The sequence below is a fragment of the Rana temporaria genome, chromosome 2, assembly GCF_905171775.1.
Source record: "Rana temporaria chromosome 2, aRanTem1.1, whole genome shotgun sequence".
NCBI lineage: Eukaryota > Metazoa > Chordata > Amphibia > Anura > Ranidae > Rana > Rana temporaria.
Window position 1 is genome coordinate 256,230,951 of NC_053490.1, and position 26,911 is coordinate 256,257,861.

The following is a 26,911-nucleotide window of genomic DNA, read 5'->3' on the forward strand; positions in this document are numbered from 1 at the left end:
TTAATGGGACAAATTGACATTCCTTCATTTAATGTGGATGTGCAGGCCCACATTTTATTTCCTGTGTACATGTGTAAAAATGTGCAACAAAGCATAATGCCATTTGTATCTCCATAGTAGGCAGCGTAATGAGAAATCCAGAATTATGTTTTAAACAGATTTTTACCTTTCCTCTTTGTGTCATTTTTCATTTATTTCCCAGTGAGCATGCTCATGTCTGATACAGTATTTATTCAAGAAGGCCCAGGGGACACATGAACAGTGTGATACTGTAGAAGCTGCTTAACTGTTTTTGCAGCAGTCTTTTCAAGCTTTACAGATAGACATACAGGGGTGACATTTAATCTGCAGAACATACAGAGCAGTAGTTGGAAGAACAATCTGTTTTTAAAACTGAATTACAGGAAGATTGAAAGAAAACATTTAAAGCAGGGTTCCAGACAAATTTTTATTTTTTTTTATTGATCCGAGCATTATTAATTATTACATTATTAAATGTAAAAAACGAGTATGCAAGGTTAACCACTTGACATCCCAGGAATTGACAAAAGACGGCCACAAGGTGGCTCCCAATAGCCGGGAGGATGTCTATAGACGTCCTTTGCTCCTCCGGCCACTGGGGGGGCGTGCGCACCGCATTACTGAAGTGCCGATGCGCGTGCCTGGCGGCCACAATGTCCGCCGGGTACCCGCAATCGGCGGATACACAGACAAGGACACAGATCGGTCACCTCCCACATTCAGTCCCCTTCCCCCACAGTTAGAAACACTATGCAGGGCACACATTTAACCCCTTCCTCGCCCCCTAGTGTTAACCCCATCCCTGCCAGTAACATTTATACAGTAACCAGTGCATATTTATAGCACTGGTCGCTGTGTAAATGTGAATGGTCCCAAAAATGTGTCAAAAGTGTCCGATGTGTCCGCCATAATGTCGCAGTCCCAATAAAAAAAAAAAAAAAAAAAAATCGTAGATCGCCGCCATTACTAGTAAAAAAAAAATCAAAAAAAAAATCATAATTCTGTCCCCTATTGTGTAGGCGCTATAACTTTTGCGCAAACCAGTCGCTTATTGCGATTTTTTTTTTTTTAACAAAAATATGTAGAAGAATACGTATCAGCCTAAACTGAGAAAAAATATATATTTAAAAAAGAAAAAATTGGATATTTATTATAGCAAAAAGTAAAAAATATTGCGTTTTTTTTCAAAAGTGTCCTTTTTTTGTTTATAGCGCAAAAAATAAAAACCGCAGAGGTGATCAAATTCCACCAAAAGAAAGCTCTATTTGTGGGAAAAAAAGGACGTCAATTTTGTTTGGAAGCCACGTCGCACGACCGCGCAAATGTCAGTTAAAGCGACGCAGTGCCGGAAGCTGAAATTTTGCCTGGGCAGGAAGGGGGTATATGTGCCAAGTAAGCAAGTGGTTAATTGTGGACATTTCTAAAATATAAATGTAATACTTACAAGTTCCTCCCTCCTGTTGTGGCCATTGCCATCACCATCATGACTGTGGGCATGTGAATCCCAATCAATATCTCTTCCTGGATAAGCATTGGAGAGTTGCATGCTGGGTAAGCAGCATGCACCTCTTGATCTCGTGCATGCCACGATTCATCGGCAGCTGTAGCGCAGATTGTTTCTAAAATTGCCATAACAATAGGTGGCAACGGTGGAAGGTCCCGCCCCGTTTTTATGGCAACATAGATAAACACATCTCAACGCTGTGATCCACCTTTAATCACTCTCTTTCAGGAGTCTATACCTAGTTCATTACAAAATATATCTTGCTGTAGAAGCTGCAGATTGGTATTGCATGCTATTATTAAAGTGTCACTAAACCTGTATCATAAAACGATCAATAAATGGTGGATTACATGCTGTTCATACTCACACAGTCACTATGAGATTAGTTTTCTGTATTCTGCAGAAAACCTGGTTGATCCTGCTACTCTCTATCTCCTTCTGTCCATGTCCCCAATTCAGCTAGGGATTTTGCAGCTGTGATGGCAACTCTGCACATGCTCAGTTTTCAGGGAGTTTCTATGCTGAGCATTTCCTCCCTATCACATCTGAGCCGTCCGTGTGACTGCAGAGTCACACATGTGGGCGTACAGAACAGCCCACTCCCTCCATCCACCTCCATGCCCACTAACCAGCTAAACACAAGAGGACCAGGATATTACATGTAGATTAATGATGGCATCACCTCCCTCTTATTCTAAAACACAGACTGGAGGGGCATGACACAGCCTATGGCAGGCAGAAATCCGCCCACACCATGTTATTGCCAAAAATAATAAAGATTTGATTTCAATTATATATTTGTATGACAATTTACAGATTAGCTGCTAAAGAATACTGTTTACAATACAGTGTATTATGTTAGAAAATATAGAAATTCAATTTATACATAGGTTTTGCAAATTTAAACATTTAATTAAAAGCCATAACTGGAAAATATATGTTTGTACAATTTTACATCTATTTATTTATTTATAATATAGTGCTATCGTGTTCTGTTGTGCTGTACACAGTCATAGAGGGTTGTACAAATAATGCAATACATGATATGTTTTAAAGACGAGTGCATACAGTAATTTAAGAAAATATTACAATAAAAAGAAACAAGACGAGAGAGAGAGGGCTCTACCCATACAAGTTTACAATCTAAAAATAAATACAAACAATTATTATTTTCTGTACAGTTAGGGCCATGTCACATGGTACATGAGCTTTAGTAGCTTCAAAATCTCTCTCAAAAGCAAACAAAAAGGTATACAATTAGAGGATCACTTTCTCCCAAAACCAATATTAAAATTATTGGTGGTTAAAGGGACCCTGTTAGCAAAGGGTAAATTTGTGTATGTAAAAGTGTATGTGTTTTTGTGTTACACACTGTGGTTTCTCTTGCTGGATTGTATATCACTACATGATGCATATGAGCTGGCAGGAGGAACGCAGCATGCTGTGGGGGAAACAGGTATGTGACCACCCCATCGGTCAAACTCTTGCAGTGGCTGGGGAGCAGAGAAAAGGTGGCATTTCAACAAAACACACCACGGGAAAAGTTAAATATATTCCATCTTCTTTTATAGGTATGCTTTAACATACAAGATGACCCTAGGCTGACAGGGTCAATTTAAACCAGTTGACAGTTTATTTTATCTTTCAGGGACTCTTGTTTTTAAAGTGGTTGTAAAGCCAACCACAAATCTTGCACCTACAGGTAAGCCTAGATTAACTAGATAACAGGAAGATAACAGGAAGAAGCGTCGAGAGGACATGGCGGCAGCGGTGGATGGGACGGAGGAGGACTTCGGGGGGTTCGCTCGCAGGTAAGTGACACATAATGAGCTAGTATTCTGTGCATACTAGCTCATTATGCCTTTCTCTTGCAGGATTTTTTTTATTTTATTTGTGAAGGGTTTACTTCCTCTTTAAGATATTTCTTTAAACCCAACAACAAAAGTTTAATACAATGCAGCTCATCAGTTCTTAAATATGGTGACTGTATCAGCCATACACTGATGAACTGGCCGAGATTTGAACCGTTAATGGGCAGACTTAGGGTGAGTACAACTGGGGGAATCCATAGTGGAGAAGGATCTGGGGATTTTGGTGGAGAATAAGCTTAATAATAGCATGCAAAGCAAAGTTCTTTCTTGTATTAGGCTGGGTTCCTCGCATTCCAATTTGCAAAATAGCAGGAGATTTAGACCGGCTCTCTATGGAACCAGTTCACATACATATCTCCGCTGCGGATCTGGTGAAAATTTGCACAGGAGTCCTGTGCGTCTTATGGTCTGTTTCAGGTCTGAATTCAGCCAAAAATTCTGAACGGGGACGCACCGGACCCCTGCTGTGAGCCGTGTGCGAAGATAGTGTGAACCCAGCCTTAAGAGAGATATGGACTCCAGAGAGAGATATAATTGTGCCCCTGTTCAAATCATTAGTAAGACCTCATATGCAGTTGAGTTTTGGGAACCAGTTCTCAAAAAGGATATCAGGGAACTGGAGAAAGTGCAGAGAAGTGCCACCAAACTTAAATGCATGGAGGAGCTCAGCTATGAGGAAAGATTAGAGGAACTGAATTTATTCTCTCTTGAGAAGAGAAGAAGAAGGGGGGATATGATCAACATGTACAAATATATAAGTGGCACATATAGTGAACTTGTTGTTGAGTTATTCACTTTAAGGTCATCACAGAGGACAAGGGGGCACTCTTTACGTCTAGAGGAAAAGAGATTTCACCTCCAAATATGGAAAGGTTTCTTCATAGTAAGAGCCGTGAAAATGTGGAATAGACTCCCTCCAGAGGTGGTTCTGGCCAGCTCAGTAGATTGTAGACATGTGCATTAGTTTTCATCTTAATGCATTTTCGTCCGAATTTCAGGTATTTTCGTTATCGTTTTAACAAACGATAACGAAAGCGAAGGAAAACAAAAACCGAAAGATCCGACATAAACAAATGCTTTATTTTAGTTTTCGTTGCTGTCGAAAGTGCCTAACCTTAACTCTATTAGTCCAATATTATTCTACATAAAGAGAAAAGATTCGACATAGAGAGAAAAGATTCAACATTATAGAGACATGAAGAAGAGTCGACATAGAGAGAAAAGGTTCGACATAGAGAGAAAAGGTTCGACATTATAGAGACATGAAGATTCGACTAAGTAGCTAAAAACATACGATCGCAGCGAGTGGACATTTATGGTGAAATGCTCGGCCCATAAGCTATAGAAGAATTCTAATGTTGGTTGACTAGCAATATTAATTAATAAATATAATTATTACAAGTGTCATACAACATTAGAATTCTACTATAGCTTGTAGGCGGAACATTCGACCGGAAATGTACATACAGTTTCGCTGCTCCGTCGAATCTTTTTTTTTTTTTAAGATTCCGTCGAATCTTCTTAGAACATCTGAACACCTTCTTAGAACACCATAAGCCTTCAATGACAGATTTGACCTGAATTAGTTAGGATTTTCGGATCCTCCTCTTCTCGTGTCCCTCTTTGGCGCTCCTGGCTCCTTCCTCTGACTGAGTAGCCCCACAGCTTTCTATGGCGGCACCTGAGCCGAGCCGCAGCTCCGTGTGTCCATTCAGTCATGGAGCCGTGGCTAGATCCCACCCCTCTCTCCTCATTGGCTCACTTAATTTGATTGACAGCAGCGGGAGCCAGTGGCGCTTCGCTGATGTCTCAGCTAATGAGGATGGGGAGTCCCGGGCAGCCAAGTCTCTCCTGCAACATAACTGGATCTAGGGAGGGGGCTGGGGGAGCTGCTGCACAAAGAAGGTTTTTTTATCTTAATGCATAGAATGCATCAAGATAGAAAACCTTCTGCCCTTACAACCACTTTATGGTTGCTTTTAGAAATTAGTAAACCACTCTGTGTGGATCTATTCTAATTTCTATTGGAAAAAATATAAAGACAAATGTACTGACCAACACATTGATGGCAACAGGACAAGAATTACATGTAGGCTGCTTCAATTTTTTTTTCATAAGACAAGTCCACCTCTACTTACAATGCTTACCAAACAGTTTAAAGCTAAAGCTGGTCAGATTGTTACTGTTATAATTGTGTTAGGGTAGAAAGAGAAAACCAGATCTGCATTTTAGATTTTTTTCTATAAATAAGGACAAATACAGTATAATAACATTGTGAGGAACTGATGTATTCACTTAAAATGCGTTCAGCCAGCTGACCAAACTGGAGGAAATTACAACTTTAAAAGATGGACACTGTTGTTATGGAGGAATATATTTGGTTAATGATGATAGGCTGACATCATCAGACATGTGCATGCCATTGCAGCCCTGGACTTCTGAGGGCACACACTAAAACAATCAGACATTGCCTCTTTGATTGAGTATCCTAGTGTCTATGCAGGAGGTAAAAGCAAGAGGTACAGTGTAGAGAAGGCCATCTCACCCCAAGGGAACCCCCAAATAATTTTCAGGTCCAACCTAATTAATCATGGGTCAGTGATAAAAAAAAATAAGGAAAAATAAGCTCTACATTGGAGGTCAGAATGAAGCATGGAACCCTGAGGCCTCATACACATGACCGAGGAACTCGGCGTAAATTAAACATCGTTTTCCTTGATGAGTTCCTTGTCAGGCTTGTGGAGAAACTTGACAAGCTTGCTTTGCGTACACACTGTCAAGACCAAATCTCCTCATTCTCAAACGCGGTGACGTACAACACATACAACGGCAGGGGAAGTTCGATTCCACTGGCACAACCCTTGGGGCTGCTTTTGCTAATCTCATGTTACGGCGTGTTAAGTAAAAGTTTGGTAAGAGACGATTTGCACTTTTCAGATTGTTACAGCATGACAAATGTGCTATCTCCATTACAAACGCTACTTTTACCGAAGGTGCGCTCCTGTCTCATACTTTATTCTGAGCATGCGCAGGTTTCTATACATACACACAAACGTGTTTCTCGTCGAAAATCAGCCCGACGAGGAACATGACGAGGAAATTGAGACTCCCGTCGAGGAAAAAAATAACTTGTTCTCTTTTTTTCTTGTCGAGTTCCTCGACAGTTTCCTCGATGAGAAACATATACACAACCGTTTTCCTCGGCAAAAAAGCTCTCCCACCAAATTTCTTGATGAATTCTGTCAAGGAAAACGGTCGTGTGTACGAGGCCTAACAGTGGTGGTCAGAGTGCCACTTTTACAGAAAAAAAAAGGTAACCGGTGTCATGCTGATGGCACTGCTAAGTGACATTGGACCTGGAACTATTCAAACAACATCAAGTGGAAGGTTGGTCAGTTCAAAGGACCCTTGGCAATCTCTGGAGGAACCTTAGAGTTCCAAGGAACCCTGGCTGAGACTGGCTGGTGTAGAGTCTCCAGAAGACTTTCATTTTCTAATGCATTCCTATGGCACTTGCTCTGCAGCTGTATATCTTTACTTATACAATAATATATTTTTATGTTGCATTCTGCCAATTTTAGTCTATAGTGTGAAACAATGCACAGCAATTTTTACTTTTCCCTACAAAATGATATAGAACTTGAAATGTTTGTTTATATATTATACCATGTTGCCACAAAAGTTTAAACAGATATAAGACCGTTTCAGAGCATTGGCACATTACCACAAATCTCACGCCATTTAGCGACCATTTCTGAGCAAATTTTTTATCATGTTTGGCAAGTGTGAGCTCAGCTTTGTTTTATTTGTATTCTCCTCATCAGTCCTTGCTGGGGATTCATCAGCATTAGTGTTCTCAGAGGTGCCAATTCCTTTGTTGTAAACTGTTTGGAATGGTCCCTTAGGCTCTTGTAATAAAGCTTCTGAATTATGGACAGATTTTTGAGCAGCCAACAGATAGCGCTTCCTTCTGTTGATTTTATATTCACAAATTCTTTCCTGTTCTGCTGCTGGGTCGTTAAGAACTCCCTCCCAACGCAAACTCTCATTATAAACAACTTCTTGTGTTGTGGTGGATAAAATGGCAGTGTCAGCAGATTTGATACTTGTCATATTAGCTACACCATCTGAATTGTCTGTGGCTTCACTTATCATAGTAACCCGCATCTCTGAAGATGATGGAATACTTTTCTGGTTCTTTAAACTCTTGTGGATGCTCTTATCTGTAAAATAAATGTCTGCATTAAAAAAATTATATAGAGCCTCAAATATTTGTGATATCTAAATTGCATTAATACTTGCAATTAAATATTGCCGATTGTCGTTTTTTTATCCTCTGGCCATATAAACTGAGAGAAAGAGTAACCACTCAGATGATACCAAGGAACCTTCTCACCGAGTCCAAACCATGGGTGCCGGCAATGCAACGATATGCAAAATTGAAGAGGAAAACTAGGACAGCCGCACTCCAAAAAACGTTCCTTTAATTAAAACTGGTCACAAAAATTACATGCCACAGCAAAAGGTAGACAGAAGCTGACGCGTTTCACACTGTATCTCAGTGCTTAATCATAGCTATGATTAAGCACTGAGATACAGTGTGAAACGCGTCAGCTTCTGTCTACCTTTTGCTGTGGCATGCAATTTTTGTGACCAGTTTTAATTAAAGGAACATTTTTGGGAGTGCGGCTGTCCTAGTTTTCCTCTTCAATTTCGCCATATAAACTGTTTTTATGCAGCACATCAGTAAATGCAGAGTCACGGATTACTTTATTCTGTGTTCATAAACATCGGTGGTGTAATCATCCAGTCTTCTTATAAATCTTTAGGACCAGGGAGTGGGGATCATTTGAAGTGGTTGTACTTCCATTGTAGGTTTTTAATACATCTTGCCTGGTTTTGTTCTGATCAGTAAGGTTACCTGACCCATATGGTCTTCTTTGTGTACAGTAAGTCACAAAGTTAGTCTACAATAGGGATTAAAGATCAAATCACTTAGCATCTTCTCCCCTGGTTCACTCACATCCCCACATTCACCTCTTAAGGCCCCATGCACACGAGAAGCGAATGTAAACTCAAGTTTTTAAGGCAAAAACCGGAGTTTAAAACGCCCGTTTTTGCCGCGAATTTCGCTGCGTTTAGCGGCGTTTTACCACGTTTGCGGCTATCAGCCTTCATAACAAAGACATTGTAGACCCTCCCAAAGCTTTGAAACGCAAAAATGTTTGCGGCAGAACCCAAAATGTTGCGTCCGAAAAAAATAGCCTAAACCCAACTGCTTTAAAACGCCAAAAAACGTGATTGTGTGCATGGACACTTAGGATAACATTAAATGTGTTCAGGGGAAGTTGAAAAAAATGCCAAAACGCCTCTAAACTCGAGTTTACCAGCGTCTCGTGTGCATGGGGCCTAATTCTCCATCACCCACTTGCAGTGATCACGCGTGTTACACCCCCTATTGTCCCAGGTTTGGCTCCATTGATGTTAACTCATATATTCCTATATTATTTACACCAGACAAGTTGGTCCCTCCCCATACGTGTCCCCTCTGGCCACCGTGCGGGATTTTGTCTGGTTGCGCCCGCTGTTTCCCTGTGGCGGGATCTTTTAGGTGAGCAACTCAACCCGGGGTTTCCCTATGTATACATTGTTGTTGTTTTTTTAAACTCACTATTGATTTACTGTTTAATTATTTTTAAATTTTCTCCTGATGAAGCGGTATACACCGCAAAACTAGTTGAGAGAGACTGTCATAACCTTCAACCCATCGTGCTGTCTCCCCCCTCCCCCCCTTCTATTTTGGTGTTTTAGATGGTTATCACAATTTTAATTTTGTATCTTGTCTTGTCTGTGCTTTAAATAAAATGTATTATTTGTTTTAAATATTCACTCCTATCTTTCACCTTTGTATCAGTACCGCAATAGTCCTATCCCCCACCCCCCCCCCCCTCCCCTTAATTCTTTGGTTCAGGGACCTTAGATTGAAGTACTCTAACACTTAGCATAAAGCTGGGAAATATATGTTACAGTGATAATGTAGGACAGAAGTTAGGTTTCTTCACTCCAGGTTCAAAGATACTGTCGGTTTTATTATTCAGTTTTATTCTTTTAGTCTGTTTTTTTTTACATGCTTGCAAGGCTAAATTACTTTTCTGGTTTTGAAAGTTACTCAGTCAAGCTCTCCTTGTAAAAGAACCATTTACATACTTATCTTTCCTTCTACATGTGCTGCTGAACATTGCTCCATTCATGAGAAATGGTCCCCACAAGTGTGCCCATCTCTTGGATCTTCGCAGCTCCCACCGGTTTCCTCTGCTGACCTGCATGTCAATTCAAGAGACCGTAGTGACTTATTAGCCAACAGAAGTAATCACTTCCATTCTACACTTCTCATCTGACTTTTGGTTACGATTCTTCACGAGTGGAGTGGCATCCAGGAGCATGGGCAGCAGCCAGGAAAGCTTGACTGAGTAAACTTAAAAGGGTCACTAAAGGATTTTTTTTTTTTTTTTTTGCTAAATAGATTCCTTTACCTTACTGCAGTCCTGGTTTCATGTCCTCATTGTTCGTTTTTGCTCTAATGTTGCTGTAATTCCTCTCTGTTCTGGACACTTCCTGGTTGTCTGTTTCCTGATCACCACAGTACAGGGGGATTTCTCACTGTGGTGACTAATCAAGGAGGTGTGTCTAAAACCCCTCAGCACCAATCCAGTTTCGTTTTGCAAAACCTTCTTTTCCCTCTATTGGCTCTTTGTCTCTGTACATCAGAGAACAAGGAAACAACAGCAAAAACGAAACTAAACCGTAGGTACATTATATGATTGTTTTTTATCTATTTTTAATCATTTTTTAAATGAATCAGTTAACTATTATGTCTCCTACCCTGTAAACAGTAATTTCAGCAAAAAAATAAGTTTTCCTTTAGTGACCCTTTAAGAGTACTAGCAACAGGGTCACTTGTCTGCCCCCCGTGCTGACCTTGGCTCATTTCCTGGATCCTATGCCTCCTGCAATCTGTACTCTGAATATTTGAGTGGTCAAATCATGATTCGTATCATCAGCTGGGTGTGCCTGGGGGCTCCAATCTGGTTCCAGCTTGCTAAAAGTCCATCCTCACCATGCGTCCTGGGGAACCCTGGGTTGGCGTTCTACAAAGGCTCTTTACCACAGAAACGTGTCAACCCTTAACAATTTTTATAGGAGTCACGGTTACTGTGATTTTGTCCCATAAATAGGAACCTGTCAGAAATATGTTTTTTCTCTAAAATTTTTGAAAATGGGGTTAAAGGATAAGTTCAGCTTTACAAAATAAAATAATAAATGCACATTTTTCTGCCTGTAAAAAAATATAAATGTATTACTTTATTTGTAATGGACCTGTAAAGCATTGCACCCACGATCAGCAGACTGTGGGTATAATGCCATGCCAGGCAGTTACATTGTGACAGGAAGCTTAAAGAGGTTGAAAAGGTTTGTTTTTTATTTTTTTAAATTGGTTCCTTTAAGCTAGTGCATTGTTGGTTCACTTACCTTTTCCTTCGATTTCCCTTCTAAATGTTTTTTTTCTTTGTTTGAAATTCTCACTTCCTGTTTCTCCTCAGTAAGCTTTCCACCATCATCCGAGCGGTGGAAAGTCATTTAGAACAGCTTACTGAGCACCTTACTGAGGAGGAACAGGAAGTGAGAAATTCAGACAAAGAAAACAAAGAAAAAAAACATTCAGAAGGGAAATTGAAGGAAAAGGTAAGTGAACCAACAATGCACTAGCTTAAAGGAACCTATTTAGAAAATAAAAAACAAACCTTTACAACCTCTTTAACCACTTAAGCCCCGGACCATTTTGCAGCTAAATGCCCAGGCCAGATTTTGCGATTCGGCACTGCGTCGCTTTAACAGACAATTGCGCGGTCGTGCAACATGGCTCCCAAACAAAATTGGTCGTCCGTTTTTTCCCACAAATAGAGCTTTCTTTTGGTGGTATTTGATCACCTCTGCGGTTTTTATTTTTTGCGCTATAAACAAAAATAGAGCGACAATTTTGAAAAAAAATGCAATATTTTTTACTTTTTGCTTTAATAAATATCCCCCAAAAACATATATATATATATAAAAAAAAAATGTCCTCAGTTTAGGCCGATACGTATTCTTCTACCTATTTTTGGTATAAAAAAATCACAATAAGCGTTTATCGATTGGTTTGCACAAAATTTATAGCGTTTACAAAATAGGGGATAGTTGTATTGCATTTTTATTAATTATTTATTTTTTACTACTATTGGCGGCGATCAGTGATTTTTTTCGTGACTGCGACATTATGGCGGACACTTCGGACAATTTTGACACATTTTTGGGACCATTGTCATTTTCACAGCAAAAAATGCATTTAAATTGCATTGTTTATTGTGAAAATGACAGTTGCAGTTTGGGAGTTAGCCACAGGGGGCGCTGTAGGAGTTAGGGTTCACCTAGTGTGTGTTTACAACTGTAGGGGGGTGTGGCTGTAGGACTGACGTCATCGATCGAGTCTCCCTTATAAAAAGGATCACTCGATCGATACGCCCGCCACAGTGAAGCACGGGGAAGCAGTGTTTACATACGGCTCTCCCCGTTCTTCAGCTCCGGGGAGCGATCGCGACGGAGCGGCTATAAACGAATAGCCGCGCAGTTGTCCCGGATCGCTCCCCGAGGGAATCCGCCCGCCGCACGCAGCAGGGGGGGGGGGTCACGATCGGACCCCCCACCCGCTAGAAGGCAGGGACGTATATATACGCCCATCTGCCTGTCCGTGCCATTTTGCGGACGTATATAGTCGTGCGGCGGGCGTTAAGGGGTTAAATGAACTACCACAGTGCTCAACAGCACCATGGTAGTTCATTGAGAACTACAAGCCAAGAGCCGCAAAGGCTGTCTGACTTTGTAGTTTTCCTATTCACAGAACTCTGTGAATGGATGGCGCAGCCGGACATGCGGAGCCCTGCACAGCCGCGTTTCTTGCAGATTGTGACAGCTAGCGGGGGGGGGGGATCCCCCGCTAGCTGTCAGAATGATAGAACAGGGGGAGAGGAGGCTGGTGCATCTGTAACATGTTACATGTTAAACCATGAATATTGGTGTAACATGTAACATATTACAAAAGGTGAAATTATCTTTTAAGCTTGTAGGTAGTAGGGTGACCACATGTCCCGTATTGCCCGGGACAGTCCCGCATTTTGCAGGTCTGTCCCGGGCACCTTCATTCCAGGACAATACAGTGTCCCGGAATGAAACTGACACAGCCAACCCCCCTGGGCCAATCTGATGCTCCCAAAAAAGGCCGCCACACCACGGCTTTACTCACTGACAGTACTTGTCCTGGCCGGGAATGCCTGGAGGAGCACAATCTCACCCCCTGTTTGTGATAAATTCCGCCTCTTGTGTCCAATCACTGTGCTGTGATTCATTACAGAACAAGCTGATTTTTGGGAAGGGAGGGTGTCCCTGAATTGTAGTTTGGAAATGTGGTCACCCTAGTAGGTAGGTGCAGTTTACTTTTTCCACTGCAGGTGGTGCTCTTCTGCAGTTGGAAAGGAAGTCAAGAGGAACAGGGTTCCTCATGGTTTCCTTGGAAAGCTATCCCATTGGATGTTGCCACCCCATGTGACTCTGGTGGCCATCTTGGGTCAGGCAGAGCCTTTTAGAGACACTTCTTCCAGATTCTGTGCTCATTTGCGAGTGGGTAGAGTAGGGACAGGTACCCTGCCTGGTAGGGACAGAACATATTGGCGAGGAGAGAAAGTTTAGGGCTTGCAACTTCTCTGGACATCTGGAAACAAGACGGCCAGGCCGCATTCTTCCCCTCTCTACAGATGCTGTCAGTTGTAATTTGTTAACTGTCTTTGTTAAAGTTATTTCATAGCACTGGGACTGTGTGTATTATTGCCGCTGCACAGCGCTTCACCCTACCTACAAGCTTAGCCTGGGTGAATAACCTGTGAGCATTTCTTAGTTTGAAAGTTTGGAAATCAGATTTAATTCATCACTTACAGTGCCTCCAATCCAGAAATTGCTGGGAAGTCATGGCTTCCGTGACCTGCCTTTGTCTAGTTATTAGCAGAAACATATGAGGCCACTGACTAATACTGGACAGCAACAAGCAGGAAGCTATCATTTTGAAGATGAAAGTCTCTGAATTGGGAACATGGACTAGAAAACCTGACCCAAAGATCTTTTCTTACTGTGTTGACCCTTGAATGATATTTTAAAGCAGAGCTCTTGGTATATAATATTTTATACATATATCGTTATTTTAAATAAAATAAAATAATGTTTCAGAATGTCTTAATGATCATTTATTTGTACAATGTGAATGATTTCAAAATAAGATGAGAGCAGTTATATGCACTGACAGCCATCAGCAGAATTACTTGTAAACTGTAAAATGACTTGGGCGCCACCTACTGGCCTCATATGAGCAATGTTTTCCAGTTAGCAATGTTCTTTCTGATACCTTTGATCGCAAGGTTCACTATTAAGGAGCCTTCATTAAACTGATATGGTTACTGTGCCTAACACCTGAATCATTTTAGAAAAGATAGCCCAAAAGGATAAAATGATTATTGCATTATAATGAGGATTTCCTCAACACTCTGGGGAAACGTATGCAAAATCAATCACTATCTTCTCACATAATCTTTAACATGTTAATGGTATATCAGACGTCATTCTGAATCTTTTAAATCTACTGGTCCTTGTTCAGGAATGTTCTGTAACACAGGGACATCTCTCTGTCGCTGACTCCTAATTGCTCCTGTCAACATGGACTTCCAATGAAGATTTGGGGGCAGATCCACAAAGATCTGCCCCGGCGCATCGTATCCGAGATACGCTACGCCGCCGTACCTTACCTGGCTTTAGTTCGAATCCTGGAAGAATTCGTGCCGTAAGTTACGGCGGCGTAGTCTATCTCTGGCGGCGTAATTCAAATCGGCGATTAGGGGGGCGTGTTTCATTTAAATGAAGCGCATCCCCGCGCCGAATGAACTGCGCATGCGCCGTCCCTAAATTTCCCGCCGTGCATTGTGTGAAATGACGTCGCAAGGACGTCATTTTTTTTTAATATAGACGTGAATTACGTCCATCCCTATTCACGGACTACTTACGCAAAAAAAAAAAGAAAATTCAAATTTTGACGCGGGAACATCGGCCATACTTAACATGGCAAGTCTAACTATACGCCGCAAAATAGCAGCTTTAACTATACGCCGGAAAAAGCCGACTAGAGACGACATAAGAGAATGCGACGGCCGCGCGTACGTTCGTGGATCGTCGGAAATAGCTAATTTGCATACTCGACGCGGAAAACGACGAGAACTCCACCCAGCGGACGCCAAAGTATTGCATCTAGGATCCGAAGGCGTACGAAGCCGTACGCCTGTTGGATCTAACCCAGATGCCGCTGTATGCTCAAAATCAAGTCGACGCATGCTCGGAAGCATTGAACTTCATTTTTCTCAGCACGTCGTTGTGTTTTTTTACGTCACCGCGTTCTGACACGATCCTTTTTTTTAACTGATGGTGTGTAGGCAAGACTGATGAAAGTCAGCTTCATCTGATGAAAAAATCCATCGGTCCGTTTTCATCGGATTAACCGATCGTGTGTACAGGGCATAATAGTATTAGTATAACTTCTGTCAGTTTTTTGACATTTGTGTCCCAAAGGGGAGATTTCCCTTCACTTCCTGTTCCATCAACAAAACAGGAAGTGAGAGGACATCCCTCCAAACTGAGGGAATACTGGGGTGTCACCAGAAATAGTATCCCCATTGGAAGTTTTCCTCTCTATTTGGGATTTTCCTTTAACTTTCACTCTGGTCTATAACACAAAATAAGAACAATTGAGAAGGTGAATCTCCCTAATGGGGGCACAGACAACAATAAAAACCTGATTTTGAACCCCTTTTACTAACAGCAAAACTCTTTAGCTTTGGATATAGTTATACCATAAAGAGGAACTGCAGTCTGCTCACATAATTTGTAATAAAAACATCTTTGTCATTCTGAAGCTTCCCTCCAACCACTTTGCATGTTATTTTATATATACTGTGATTCTGTACTTGCCAAATATGCTGCCGAAATCTCCCTCCACTAAGTCTGGCTGCATCCATTTTAACTGTGGGCAGCTGAAGCTGCAGCCTGTTCACTTCCTGGATTTACACAGACACACACCACCAGCTCTGCCCTGCAGTTCTCATTGGCCCTCTTATGACTCATCCTCCCTCCCTTCCTGGCAAACTCTCATGAGAGTAAGAGAAAGAGAGCTGTGTATGATGTCCTAAGCCTAGGCTAATGACCAGACAAGAAACAAACAGGAAGTGGGCTGTATAAGGTATTTACTGGCAAAAAAAATACTTTTACTATTCTTAAAACAAGGACAGAAGATTTAATAGATGGAAAGATGAAAAAAAAAAAAAAAAAAGACGACGGACTTTTCGCTTTAAGGAATAACATGCTGCCATTGCTGGAGTGCAAGTATGTGCAGTAGATACAGTAGAGAGTAGCTGCAAAAGGTCAGGGGCCCTGAGATCCAACAAAGGATTACAAAAAGGTGAAAGCAAGTATTTTATTAAATAAAACATAGAAAGGATTTACAGTGCTTTAGTAAAGTAAATATCATTCAGTCACCTACTTGAAGCTTTCTTCCCAGGCACTATCACCTCCAGTCTACAATCTTTCTCTCTGCCTCTTGTTTCAATTGTACATAGTCAGCTGCCCCTCTTATCTAGCTCCTTCTGTTCCTTCTTTGTTCATGACCCTACCTTCTCTAGGAACCATGATCCGTTAGCTAAAATCAACTTTCACCCTATTGTCTCGTACACACGACCAGTTTTCCCGTCGGGAAAACTGCCATGACAGCTTTTGGCCGGGAAAACTGGCCGTGTGTATGCTCCATGGCAATTTTCCCGACAGGAAAACTGCAGAGAATCGCGACAGGAAAAATGAGAACATGTTCTCTTTTTTCCTGCCTGGATTCCCGGGGGTCTTTTTCCCGGCAGTTTCCCTATGGGAAACACTGCGGTTGAGCATACATACAGCTGGGATTCCTGGCCAAAGCTCTCACCACAGTTTTCTGACAGGAAAACCTCTGGTGTGTACATGGGGAAAGTGACCGAGCAGGTTCTCCGTTTTCCCCCCCGGGATTCACGGCTGACTTTTTACCTCCGGGAATCCTGATCATGTTTACGGGGCTTATGTCTCTAAACTCTGTCCATGACCATTTTCTATGCTGTTTTTTTCCTCCAAAGAACATCATCTACTGGCTCTGATCACTCCACCCTTCCTTCTATATCAGTGTTTCTCAACCTTTCTAGTGCGGTGACCCCTTGATTAAAATTTTCCAAGTTGTGGGGACCCCTAACAGTAAAATTACTTTCGTAGCGTGGGTTGTCAGCAACCAAGGCAAGACAAGTAATGTGCGCCCCTAACCCACGGAAATTTTGCGCTCCCTTCCACTTGTACAGTATTAAAACAAACCCCTTATAATACATTTTAGGATGTACCACTCTTTCTCTTTGTTCTCCTTTCTTTCCCTTTTTATCCCTCTCTATCCTTATTTCTTTTTTTTCCCCAACCCTCTCTCTAGCCGTCTTTCTTATTCTCTTATTCTCTCTCTTCCTTTTTCTTTTCTTCCTCCCCCTCTTTTTCTCTCTCTCTCTCCTCCATGTAGTCTCTATTTTTATTCCTTCTCTTACTCCTTGGTGGTGGGTGGGGGGAATGGGATGAGTGCCAATACTGATTGGAGTTCTGATCAGCCAACTTGGGTGCTCTTGATCAAGGTCATCTGCTGATCTGAGAACTGTAGTGGGGACACAGGTAGTGTTACTCACTGTGTTTCTGGCTTCACTGTGTCTCAGACTTTGTGGTGTCCCGTAGCAGTGACACCTATGCCGAAATCGGGATGGGGTCTCCTCCAGCCCCTACCACTTCACATTCCTCACCAGTCAGCTGACCTCTAGTCTCTGCCCCCCAGCTATGCCATTTACTGAATGAGTGGCTGCAAAGAGGCTAAGTGGGTGGCCATGTGCTCTAGGAATAGCCCGGCTGGGCAGCCACAGGCTCCAGGCACAGCCCTGCTGGGCGGCCGCAAAAAGGCTGGGAGAGTGGTGCGGGCTTCAGGAACAGCCCAGGATTTGGTGACCCCTGGCAAATCATCATTCGACCCCCAAGGGGGTCCCGACCCCCAGGTTGAGAACCACTGTTCTATATTCTCTGTCCATGACCATGTTACACTGCCTTCCACCTACAGCAACAGTAATTTACTGGCCATGATCAGTCTTCTCTCCAGTACACAACCAATCCTCAATACTGTCCACCCATCAGCAGCAATCAGTTCCCCTGCAGCCTCCTCTCTTTCATTTGACCACTATCAGCTCCTCTCTCTACCTCCCTCATTCCCAGCCACAATCAACTTCCCTTTTATCCTTGTTCGGTCATATTTTTACTAATCGTTTACAATCAGCTTTTCTATCCCCTGTACACAATCAGCTATCAGTCTGCTTTCACCTTATTCCCCCATTGTTCATGATTAGCTCCCACTACGCCTCCTCTTTCTTTCCTTCTTGATCCATCAGATCCTGCTCTGCCCTCTTTCATGACTCTTCCACAGTCTGATTGTTTTTCTTTTGATCACTGATTGCTTCAACTGTACCTCCTCTAAACCTCCAATCAGCGGATGTTCTGCCTCCTGCCCAAGTCCCCTCACAAGTCAATGAGTATACCTTCAATGTCCAGGACAATCTGCAGCAACATTCAGTTTCCAGTCTGCCTCTCTTACCAAGCACCCATCATCTCTAGTCTCCACGATTAGATTCCACTTTGTTTTCTCCCACAATAAGCTCCCTCTCTCATTTACTGATTAAATTGTTCTTCTACGCCTTCTCCAGGTATCAGCTACAAGTGTCACACCAAATAATACGTTTCCAGCTGAAAATGTGAGCAGTAATGCATAGTGGTGGTATGAAATACTCAGAAGCCTGAAGCCCAGCTGAAATGAACCTGTTTATGATGCTAGCTAGGAAAAACAGTCTGACTGTACTGTATCTAAAAAGCTATGAAAAGAGATGATTTTCTAAGCCATTCAATTGGTTTTTCGCAAGGCAATATCTTTGATGCTATTTAATCATATGATTTTGAACACTGAGATAGTTGTGCAATATCAGATAAATGTAATGTATTGTACCGTCTAAAGTCAGCATTCAAACAAATGCAAATATGAGCTGATCAAGACCTGATCTCTGCAGTCAACAAAAGCCACTGTTTGTTTGGATCTAGCCTGTCTGATGTGGGGGTGCAGTAAAAAAATCATCAGTTTGAAGGGCAATGTACAGAGGCTTTTGGTTTGTAGGGCAGTGCACAGGGAGTCAGCAGGGCAAAGCATGGGAGCTTAGTGGAAGATTGTACAGGAACCGGTAGGGTCAGGAGGGTAGAGGACAGGGGTCGCTGCTGGCAGGACACAGGATATCGGTCACCGCTGGCAGGTAACAGGACAACGATCACCAACGGACAAGCAGAGGACCGGAATCACCAATAGACAGGCAGAGGACAGGAATCAATTCACCAGTGGAGAAGCAGAGGATGGGGGATCACCAGTGGAAAAGCAGAGGACAGGGGGATCACCAGTGGAGAAGCAGAGAACAGGGGGATCACCAGTGGAGAAGAAGAGAACAGGGGGATCGCCAGTGGAGAAGCAGAGAACAGGGGGATCACCAGTGGAGAAGCAGAGAACAGGGGGATCACCAGTGGAGAAGCAGAGGACGGGGGGGATCACCAGTGGAGAAGCAGAAGACATGGGGATCACCAGTGGAGAATCAGAGGATAGGGGGATGACCAGTGGAGAGGCAGAGGAGTGGGGGATCACCAGTGGAGAGGTAGAGGAGAGAGGGATCACCAGTGGAGAGACAGAGGAGAGGGGGATCACCAATGGAGAGGTATATGAGAGGGGGATCACCAGTGGAGAGACAGAGGAGAGGGGGGGATCACCAGTGGAGAGGCAGCACACACAATGGAAGAGGACAAGCGGGTCACTTGTGGAGAAGCAGGGGATAGGGCTATCAGCAGTGGAGAGGCAGAGGACAGGCTGATCACCAGTGAAGAGGCAGAGAACAGGAGGATTACCTCTGGAAAGGCAGAGGACAGGGAGATCATTAGTGGAGAGGCAGAGGAAAAGGGGATCACCTGTGGAGTGGCAGAGGACAGGGGGATCATTAGTGGAGAGGCAGAGGAAAGGGGGATCACCTGTGGAGTGGCAGAGGACAGGGGGATCATTAGTGGAGAGGCAGAGGAAAGGGGGATCACCTGTGGAGTGGTAGAGGACAGGGGGTCTACCTGTGGAGACGCAAAAGAGGGGGGATCACCAGGGGAGAGGCAGAGTGCAAAGGGATCACCCCGGTAGAAATGCAGAGGACCGACAAATCACCTGTGGCAGAGGATTTGGGTTCACCAGTGGAAGAGCAAAGGATGGGGGGATCACTTGTGAAGAGGCATAAGACAGGGGGATCGCCAGTGGAGATGCAGAGGACAGGGGGATCCCCAGTGGCAGGGCTCCTTTTTCCTACCTGCACTGCAAATCACTGAGATTGCATTATTTTACACACAGCGACGATCTGCACACTGGCTGCTATGTTGCAGTGCTGACCTGTGATTTTCCCTGGTCACAAAAGCAGCACAGTTCCAGTAGCCACCTCAACACTGTGCAGATTGTGGCTCTGTGTAAAGGAATCCGATCTTAGCTATGTGCAGTGAGGGCAGGAAGAGCTGTTTGCAGTGCAGTGAGGGAAGAAGTTGCTCAAAGCATCTGGATTGAAGGGGGATAGTCAAGAGGCTTTGGGGGAGGGGGGTGCAGGCCCCTAGATCCAGCCATGATATCTTGTCTTGTCAGTGTAATACTAGGGTTAGGGGGGGAGATGGTTTCACATGGGGGGGGGGGGGGTCATGGAGTATGATATCTGAGGCTTATGGGCTGAGAAAAAAAACATCAACTGTAAAATCTACATTGACAATAGGATGAAATCCGTTGTACATAAAACATGATTGTTGCTAAATGCTTTTGTTCAAATTTGTTTGCATATGGTATGCCAAGAACAGTTTGCAAAATCGTGAGCTGAACAGGTCTATTGTGAAGTATAATCTGAAAAGAATTAATGGCCTTGTACTGAAGGTCATGTTATGACTATAGATGATCCATGTACTTGTGCTTGTCTGAGCAGGTATTTACGGTTTGCTGGAAGTCAAAACAATCCCTTAGATCATCCATTTTGATAGTTAGAGCCGGTTCACACTGGGGCGACTTGGGATCCGACTTGAAGTCGCCTCAAGGCTTTCCAAGTCGCGCTGTCAAGAAAAACAATGCAAGTGAATGGGAGCGGTGTTAATACACACGACTCCAGTCGCTCTGACTTCAAAAGAAGTTCCTGTACTACTTCAATCCGACTTGTAGGCGATTTGTACCCATTGATTTCAATGGAAGTCGCCTCCAAGTCTGATCCAAGTCTGATCACTGTCTTAACTGAAGCGACTTTCCAGGAAGATAACATACATTTCTCAGGCAAACCTCTCCCTCCCCCTCCCTCCCCTAGAGCTGATTGTTGTTTGATTGGCCACTGGAAAGTCTCCTGTCCTGGAGACGACTTCAAGTCGTGTTGTAAATCGCCCCAGATCGCCCTGTGGTTCATGCTCAAGTTGTGTCGGAGTCGCCTCTGAAAGTCGCGCTGGAAGTCGTGTCGCCCTAGTGTGAACCGACTCTAATACTGTATGATATCAATATTATGGCAATACCTAGAACAATATTTAAAATCTTACACTTATTTTAGATCAATATGGCCCAAATTTGTCTGTCTCAAAAACTGCTTAATGGAAGTAACTTTGAGGGTTTTGATCCCATAATTTGGTGGGTAAATTTAGCCAAAATGTCATTCTTAGGTAAATAGCATGAAACTTAATCACGAGCCCGCTTCTAACACATCTGGCAAAAATATTTCTGCCCCTGAATTGCCAGGTCTGCCCACCTAAAATATATGTGCTGGTTTTGGCTGCATTGCTTGCACCTATATAAAAATGAAATATTCCCAGCCGTCCAAAAAGGTTTCCAGAAGTACGGTAGCTTTGATGCTACTCATGGGTCACAAAGCAGGGTGCTGCTAGGATTGTAGAAAGGCGAGTGAGGTGTGTATAAGACCTTAGGGGATGGGGGAGACATTTAAAGAATAATTGCATGAAAGTACAGTTGTTCAAAAAAAAAAAGTTGTTTTTTAAAAAAATGTATCCTTAGCATCTTTATTCCTATATAATGTTACCTTTAACATTAGGACTCTGTACTACCACTTTTACCTACAGGTAAGCCTATAATAAGGCTTACATGTAGGTATAAAGAATATCTCCTAAACCTGAACGGTTTAGGAGATATCCCCCTCGCAATGCGCCGCTGACTGCAGTGGCGCATGTGCAGCAAGGATCCTCGGCTAAAGCCCCCCCAGCCGCCGGATCTTGCCGGCCATAAAGTCTCCCGTGCGCATGCGCGGGAGTGACGACATCGCCGCTCCAGCCACTCACAGCGCTGGAGCGGCGATACCCGGAAAACACGTCAAGGCAAGATGACATCTTCCTCTGTGTGGACCTGGTAAGTTCCCTACGCCTCGTTCCATGGTAAGTATTTCATAATGAGCTAGTATGCGGTGCATACTAGCTCATTATGGCTTTTGCCTTTCAGGTAGGTTTAAAAAAAATAAATGGGGTTTACTACCACTATAACTTTACAGGAAAAGAAAATAATTTACTCAGGCAAACCCCTCCTTCCCACAGAGCTGATTATTCTGTGATTGGCCACAGCCAAAGTCACCTGTCCTGGAGGCAACATTAAGTCGCGTTGTAAGTTGCTCCAAGTTACCTTGCTCCTGTGTGAACTGGCACGTAACCCTTGAGAAGATAGATAGATAAGATAGATAAGATAGATAAGATAGAAATGAATAATTAAATGCCTTCAAAAGCTGATGTTAAAAATGTACTCCATAAATTGATACTAAGGTGGGGATGATGATGAATGATTGATTGATGATGATGGATTGACTGATTATTATTTAGAATGATTGGGTGATGATGAGTGGTTAATCATGATTTATAATTATAATGGATGGTTAGTTATAATGATTATGGTTAATGATGATGGATTGATTATGATTTATAATAATTGGGTGATGAAAATGATTGATTGAATATGATTTAGAATGATTGGGTGATGAAAATGATTGATTGAATATGATTTAGAATGATTGGGTGATGAAAATTATTGATTATGATTTAGAATGATTGGGTGGTAATGAGTGAGTGATCATCATTTATAATGATTATGATGAGTGATTGATTACAATTTACGATTGGGTAATGATGATTGATTGATTATGACTTATAATGATTGGGTGAAGATGAGTGATTAATCATGATATATTTATCATAATGGATGGTGAGTGATAGATTATGATTTATAATGGATGATGATGGATTGATTATGATTTATAATGATTGAGTGATGAAAATGATTGATTGAATATGATTTAAATGATTGGGTGATAATGAGTGAGTGATTTTCATTTATAAATGATTATGATGGATGGTGAGTGATTAATTATGATTTACAATGATTGGGTAAAGAGGATTGATGGATTATGATTCATATTGATTGGGTGATGATGGGTGATGATGAGTGATTAATCATGATTTTTAATATTACGATGGATGGTGAGTGATTAATGATTTATAATGATTATGGTTGATGATGATGGATTGATTATGATTTATAATGATTGGGTGATGAAGATGATTGATTGAAAATGATTTATAATGATTGGGTGATGATGAGAGATTAATCATGACTTATAACTGATATCATGGATGGTGAGTGATTGATTATGATTTATAATAATTATGGTGGACGATGAGTAAATATATATATATATATATATATATATATATATATATATATATATATATATATATAATGATCGGGTGATGATGACAGTTGATATGATTTGTAATGATTATGATTTGCGATGATGAGGTGCATGATACAATACAGAGTAATACTGTACATGTACTGACACTCAGTAGTTCCATCTCACCTATTTCATCCGATGTAGGTGGAGTGCTGGACGTGTGCCCTCTTTTCTTATTAACATTGGTAGCCTTCTGGTCACTTTTTACTTTCTTCTTTGCTTTCTTTTTGTTCTTCTCGCCACGATCGGCCGTTGATCTAGCAGACTGCTTGTCAGATTTAGTTTGCCCTTTAACTCCGACTTGCTGATCAGCTCCGACAATTTCCATGGTGCCGTGTCACCCTGCAACTCTCAAGTCAGCAGAGTGAAGTAGAGTTGCAGTCTTCCCTATCTGAGCCCATGCAGGGTGTGCTGGGTGGCCCCCATACATGAGATCGTGCAGTTCTCCTGTCGATCAGATATGCTCACCTCGGCGGGCGCTAGCGGCAGCTCCAGACATCTAATGAGCTGCACACGTGGAGGAATAGGACGCGTCTCCATGGTAACCAGACTCTTGTATTGTTCGGTGTTCCTCCACCAATAATCCCGGGCTCATGATCACAGAGGGTGTGCCGGCTGTCTGTCGGCACCTGAATGATTGTAGTCGGGAATCATACAGTGACCACACCTGTATTGTGCAGGAACTTCCTTCAATGTTATTACCGGATAAAGATAATCTATAATGGCACAACCTTCTCTATCACCCAACTCTAACCCTATTCTATTGCATCACACTGCACATTAGCAATCCCATCTAGGGGTGAAAACAATCACCCCCACATTCTGGAAATCTTCTAACATTCAGACATAAAGAATACATAGCAGAAATGGAGCTTTGGAATAAAAGATGATTGTTGCAACACCTCTGGTGGGAGTGATGAGAAGGGGGTTCAGAGGGGGGCAGATGTTCAGGGGGGTACAGTGGTTGGACAGAAGTGCAGGAGGTACAGTGATGGGAGACATGAGAAGGGGGTTCAGCGGTGAGACAGAAGAGTACAGTACAGTGATAGAGCAGATGAGCTGGGGGTTACAGTGGTGGGACAGGTGAGCAGGGGGGGTTCAGTGTTGTGAAAGGTAAGAAGGTGGTTCAGCGGTGAGACAGAAGAGCATGAGGGTAAAGTGCAGGGAGATACAGTTGTGGGGCAGATGAGAAAGGGGGTACATTGTTGGGGCAGATGAGCAGGGGGTTACAGTGGTGGGACAGATGAGCAGGGGGGGTTCAGTGTTGTGCAAGGTGGTTCAGCGGTGAGACAGAAGAGCATGAGGGTACAGCGGTGGAGCAGATGTGCAGGGAGATACAGTGGTGGGGTAGATGAGAAAGGGGGTACATTGTTGGGGCAGATGAGCAGGGGGTTACAGTAGTGGGACAGAAGAGCAGGGAGTACAGAGATGGGGCAGATGTACAGGGTAGTACAGTGAGGGGACAGATGAGAAGTGGGGTACAGTGGGGGGACAGATTTGCAGGGGTTACGGAAATCTGAGGTGTGGAGTTGCAGGAATTGGGGCTGACATAAGGCATGAGAGTGCAGGATGTTAATTAGTCACTAATTAGTCACTAAGTAGCTTACAACATTTACTTTATAAAAAATCCTTTTTGTGATTGAGAGTGTGAAGCTAACATTTTTTTTTGTTATAAAATCGGCACGCTCATTTCTTTGAAAACATTTTTTGGCACACTGTGCTCAAAAGGTTGCCTACCTTTCTCTGGCTTAGAGGAAGCTGAAAAAATAACAGACTTACGGGCTTGATCACCAAGTGAAAATAATGGAAAAAAGGCTAAAACAATGTAGGAATCTGATCCACACCCATATCAGTAATGACAACATGGTCATTGGTCAGGATGGACAATGGTCAAACTTAAAATGGTATTAAACTAAAAAACAAAAATGTATTGGAGTGGTTTTGTGTTTAAAGTGATATTAACCACTTAAGGACCGCAGCACAACAATATACCTCGTCAAAATGGCACAGCTGGGCACAAGGGCGTACATGTACGTCCTCTTTAAGAGCCCAGCCATGGGTCGCGCAGCCGGCAGCGCGCTCAGGACCCGGTCCTCTCCTCCGTGACCCTCCCCGCGGGAACAGCGGACCCGATTGCCGCCGGGGTCCCGTGATCAGGTCACAGAGAGGAAGAACAGGTAAGTGTAAACAAACCTTCCCCAATCTTCCTAATGTGGCTGTCACTGATCGTCTGTTCCCTGTGTTAGGGAACGACGATCAGTGATGTCACACGCACAGCCACGCCCCCCTACAGTAAGAACACTCCCTTAGTACACACTTAACCCCTACAGCGCCCCCTCCTGGTTAACCCCTTCACTGCCATTGTCATTTTCACAGTAATCAGTGCATTTTTATAGCACTTTTCGCTGTGGAAATGATGTATAGAATGTAAACAATGTAAGGAATGAAAACATTTATAAAATAGCCCTCATAAATATGGATACAAGAGTAAACTCAAAAAGTGGCATTTTGTGAAACTGGAACTTTAATGTCATTTATTACACGTTATTCTCCTCATGTTATTCTATGAAGCCCGCATTCAGCAACCGGAGGAGTCAAGTGAGATTCCAGAGCCACACACAGCTAATCCCATGGCAGTGCATAGTCATTTACAACCCTCAATTACTAATAAATTACAGTCATTGTGTATTACCAACTTTTGTCACTGTAGAAAATAGTGTTAATGACAGCCTGGAAAAATGCAAGTGCGTGCATGCAACTTATTCATTTGACAAGGGCTCCAGGACCCCTAAACGTGGCTTGTTCTCATAAGCAATTACACGTTTACTGGACTGGCCTGTGTCCTTTTTTATTTCAGAATATTCCTATAGGACTAACCCAATGGGAGGCACCAATGCCTGATAAGTAGTTCTGGGAGGTAGGCGGATCAGCCCATATTTTTTATTTTTCAAGAAGGATGAAACATGCATAAAAGGATATCAAAGGTGGGAGATAAATGGGAAATAGGCGAGAGACAGGCGAGAGACAGGCGGGGTTTCCAATGTACTAATACAACTAATGAAAAATATCTGCAGGCTCCTATTTGCCTACTTTTTACAGTGGATTACAAAACCCCAAAACAAAAAATATGTAATTTATTGCAGCATACCAGTCCTTTGATGCAGTGGCTGCATTTGTTTTCTTTTTTGTGCTATGAACATTTTCAGTAAATACAGAAAACAACGGTCGCTCATGAAGATGAACACAGGCAAACATGTTTGAAGTACATCTTGGGTGGCTCCCTCAAAAAATACAGTGTAGAAGTGAGTGTAGCCACCCCTGGAAAGGTGTGGGTTATTTGCAGGATTAACAGGTAAAGATAAAAGGAAAAAATACCAGAAAAAGAAAAGTAATGCGAGCACTTCATCTAAAGACTGGTTAGCTGCAAAATGTATTCCTTTTTTGTTTTTGGTTTTACATACACTTTAAAGCAAAAGTAAATCAAATTTATTTTAACC

General features: G+C 42.6%; 1 protein-coding gene across 1 annotated transcript; it reads right to left on the reverse strand.

Annotated features, from left to right (window-relative positions):
• Positions 1–6,708: 6,708 nt before the first annotated feature.
• C2H17orf97 (chromosome 2 C17orf97 homolog) lies at positions 6,709–23,986 on the reverse strand. The gene is made up of 2 exons (XM_040336804.1): positions 23,541–23,986; positions 6,709–7,619 (listed from the first exon to the last, which is right to left on the reverse strand). The coding sequence occupies exons 1-2, from the start codon at positions 23,740–23,742 to the stop codon at positions 7,138–7,140; spliced, it is 684 nt and encodes a 227-aa protein (XP_040192738.1). The 5' UTR covers positions 23,743–23,986; the 3' UTR covers positions 6,709–7,137.
• Positions 23,987–26,911: the final 2,925 nt, after the last annotated feature.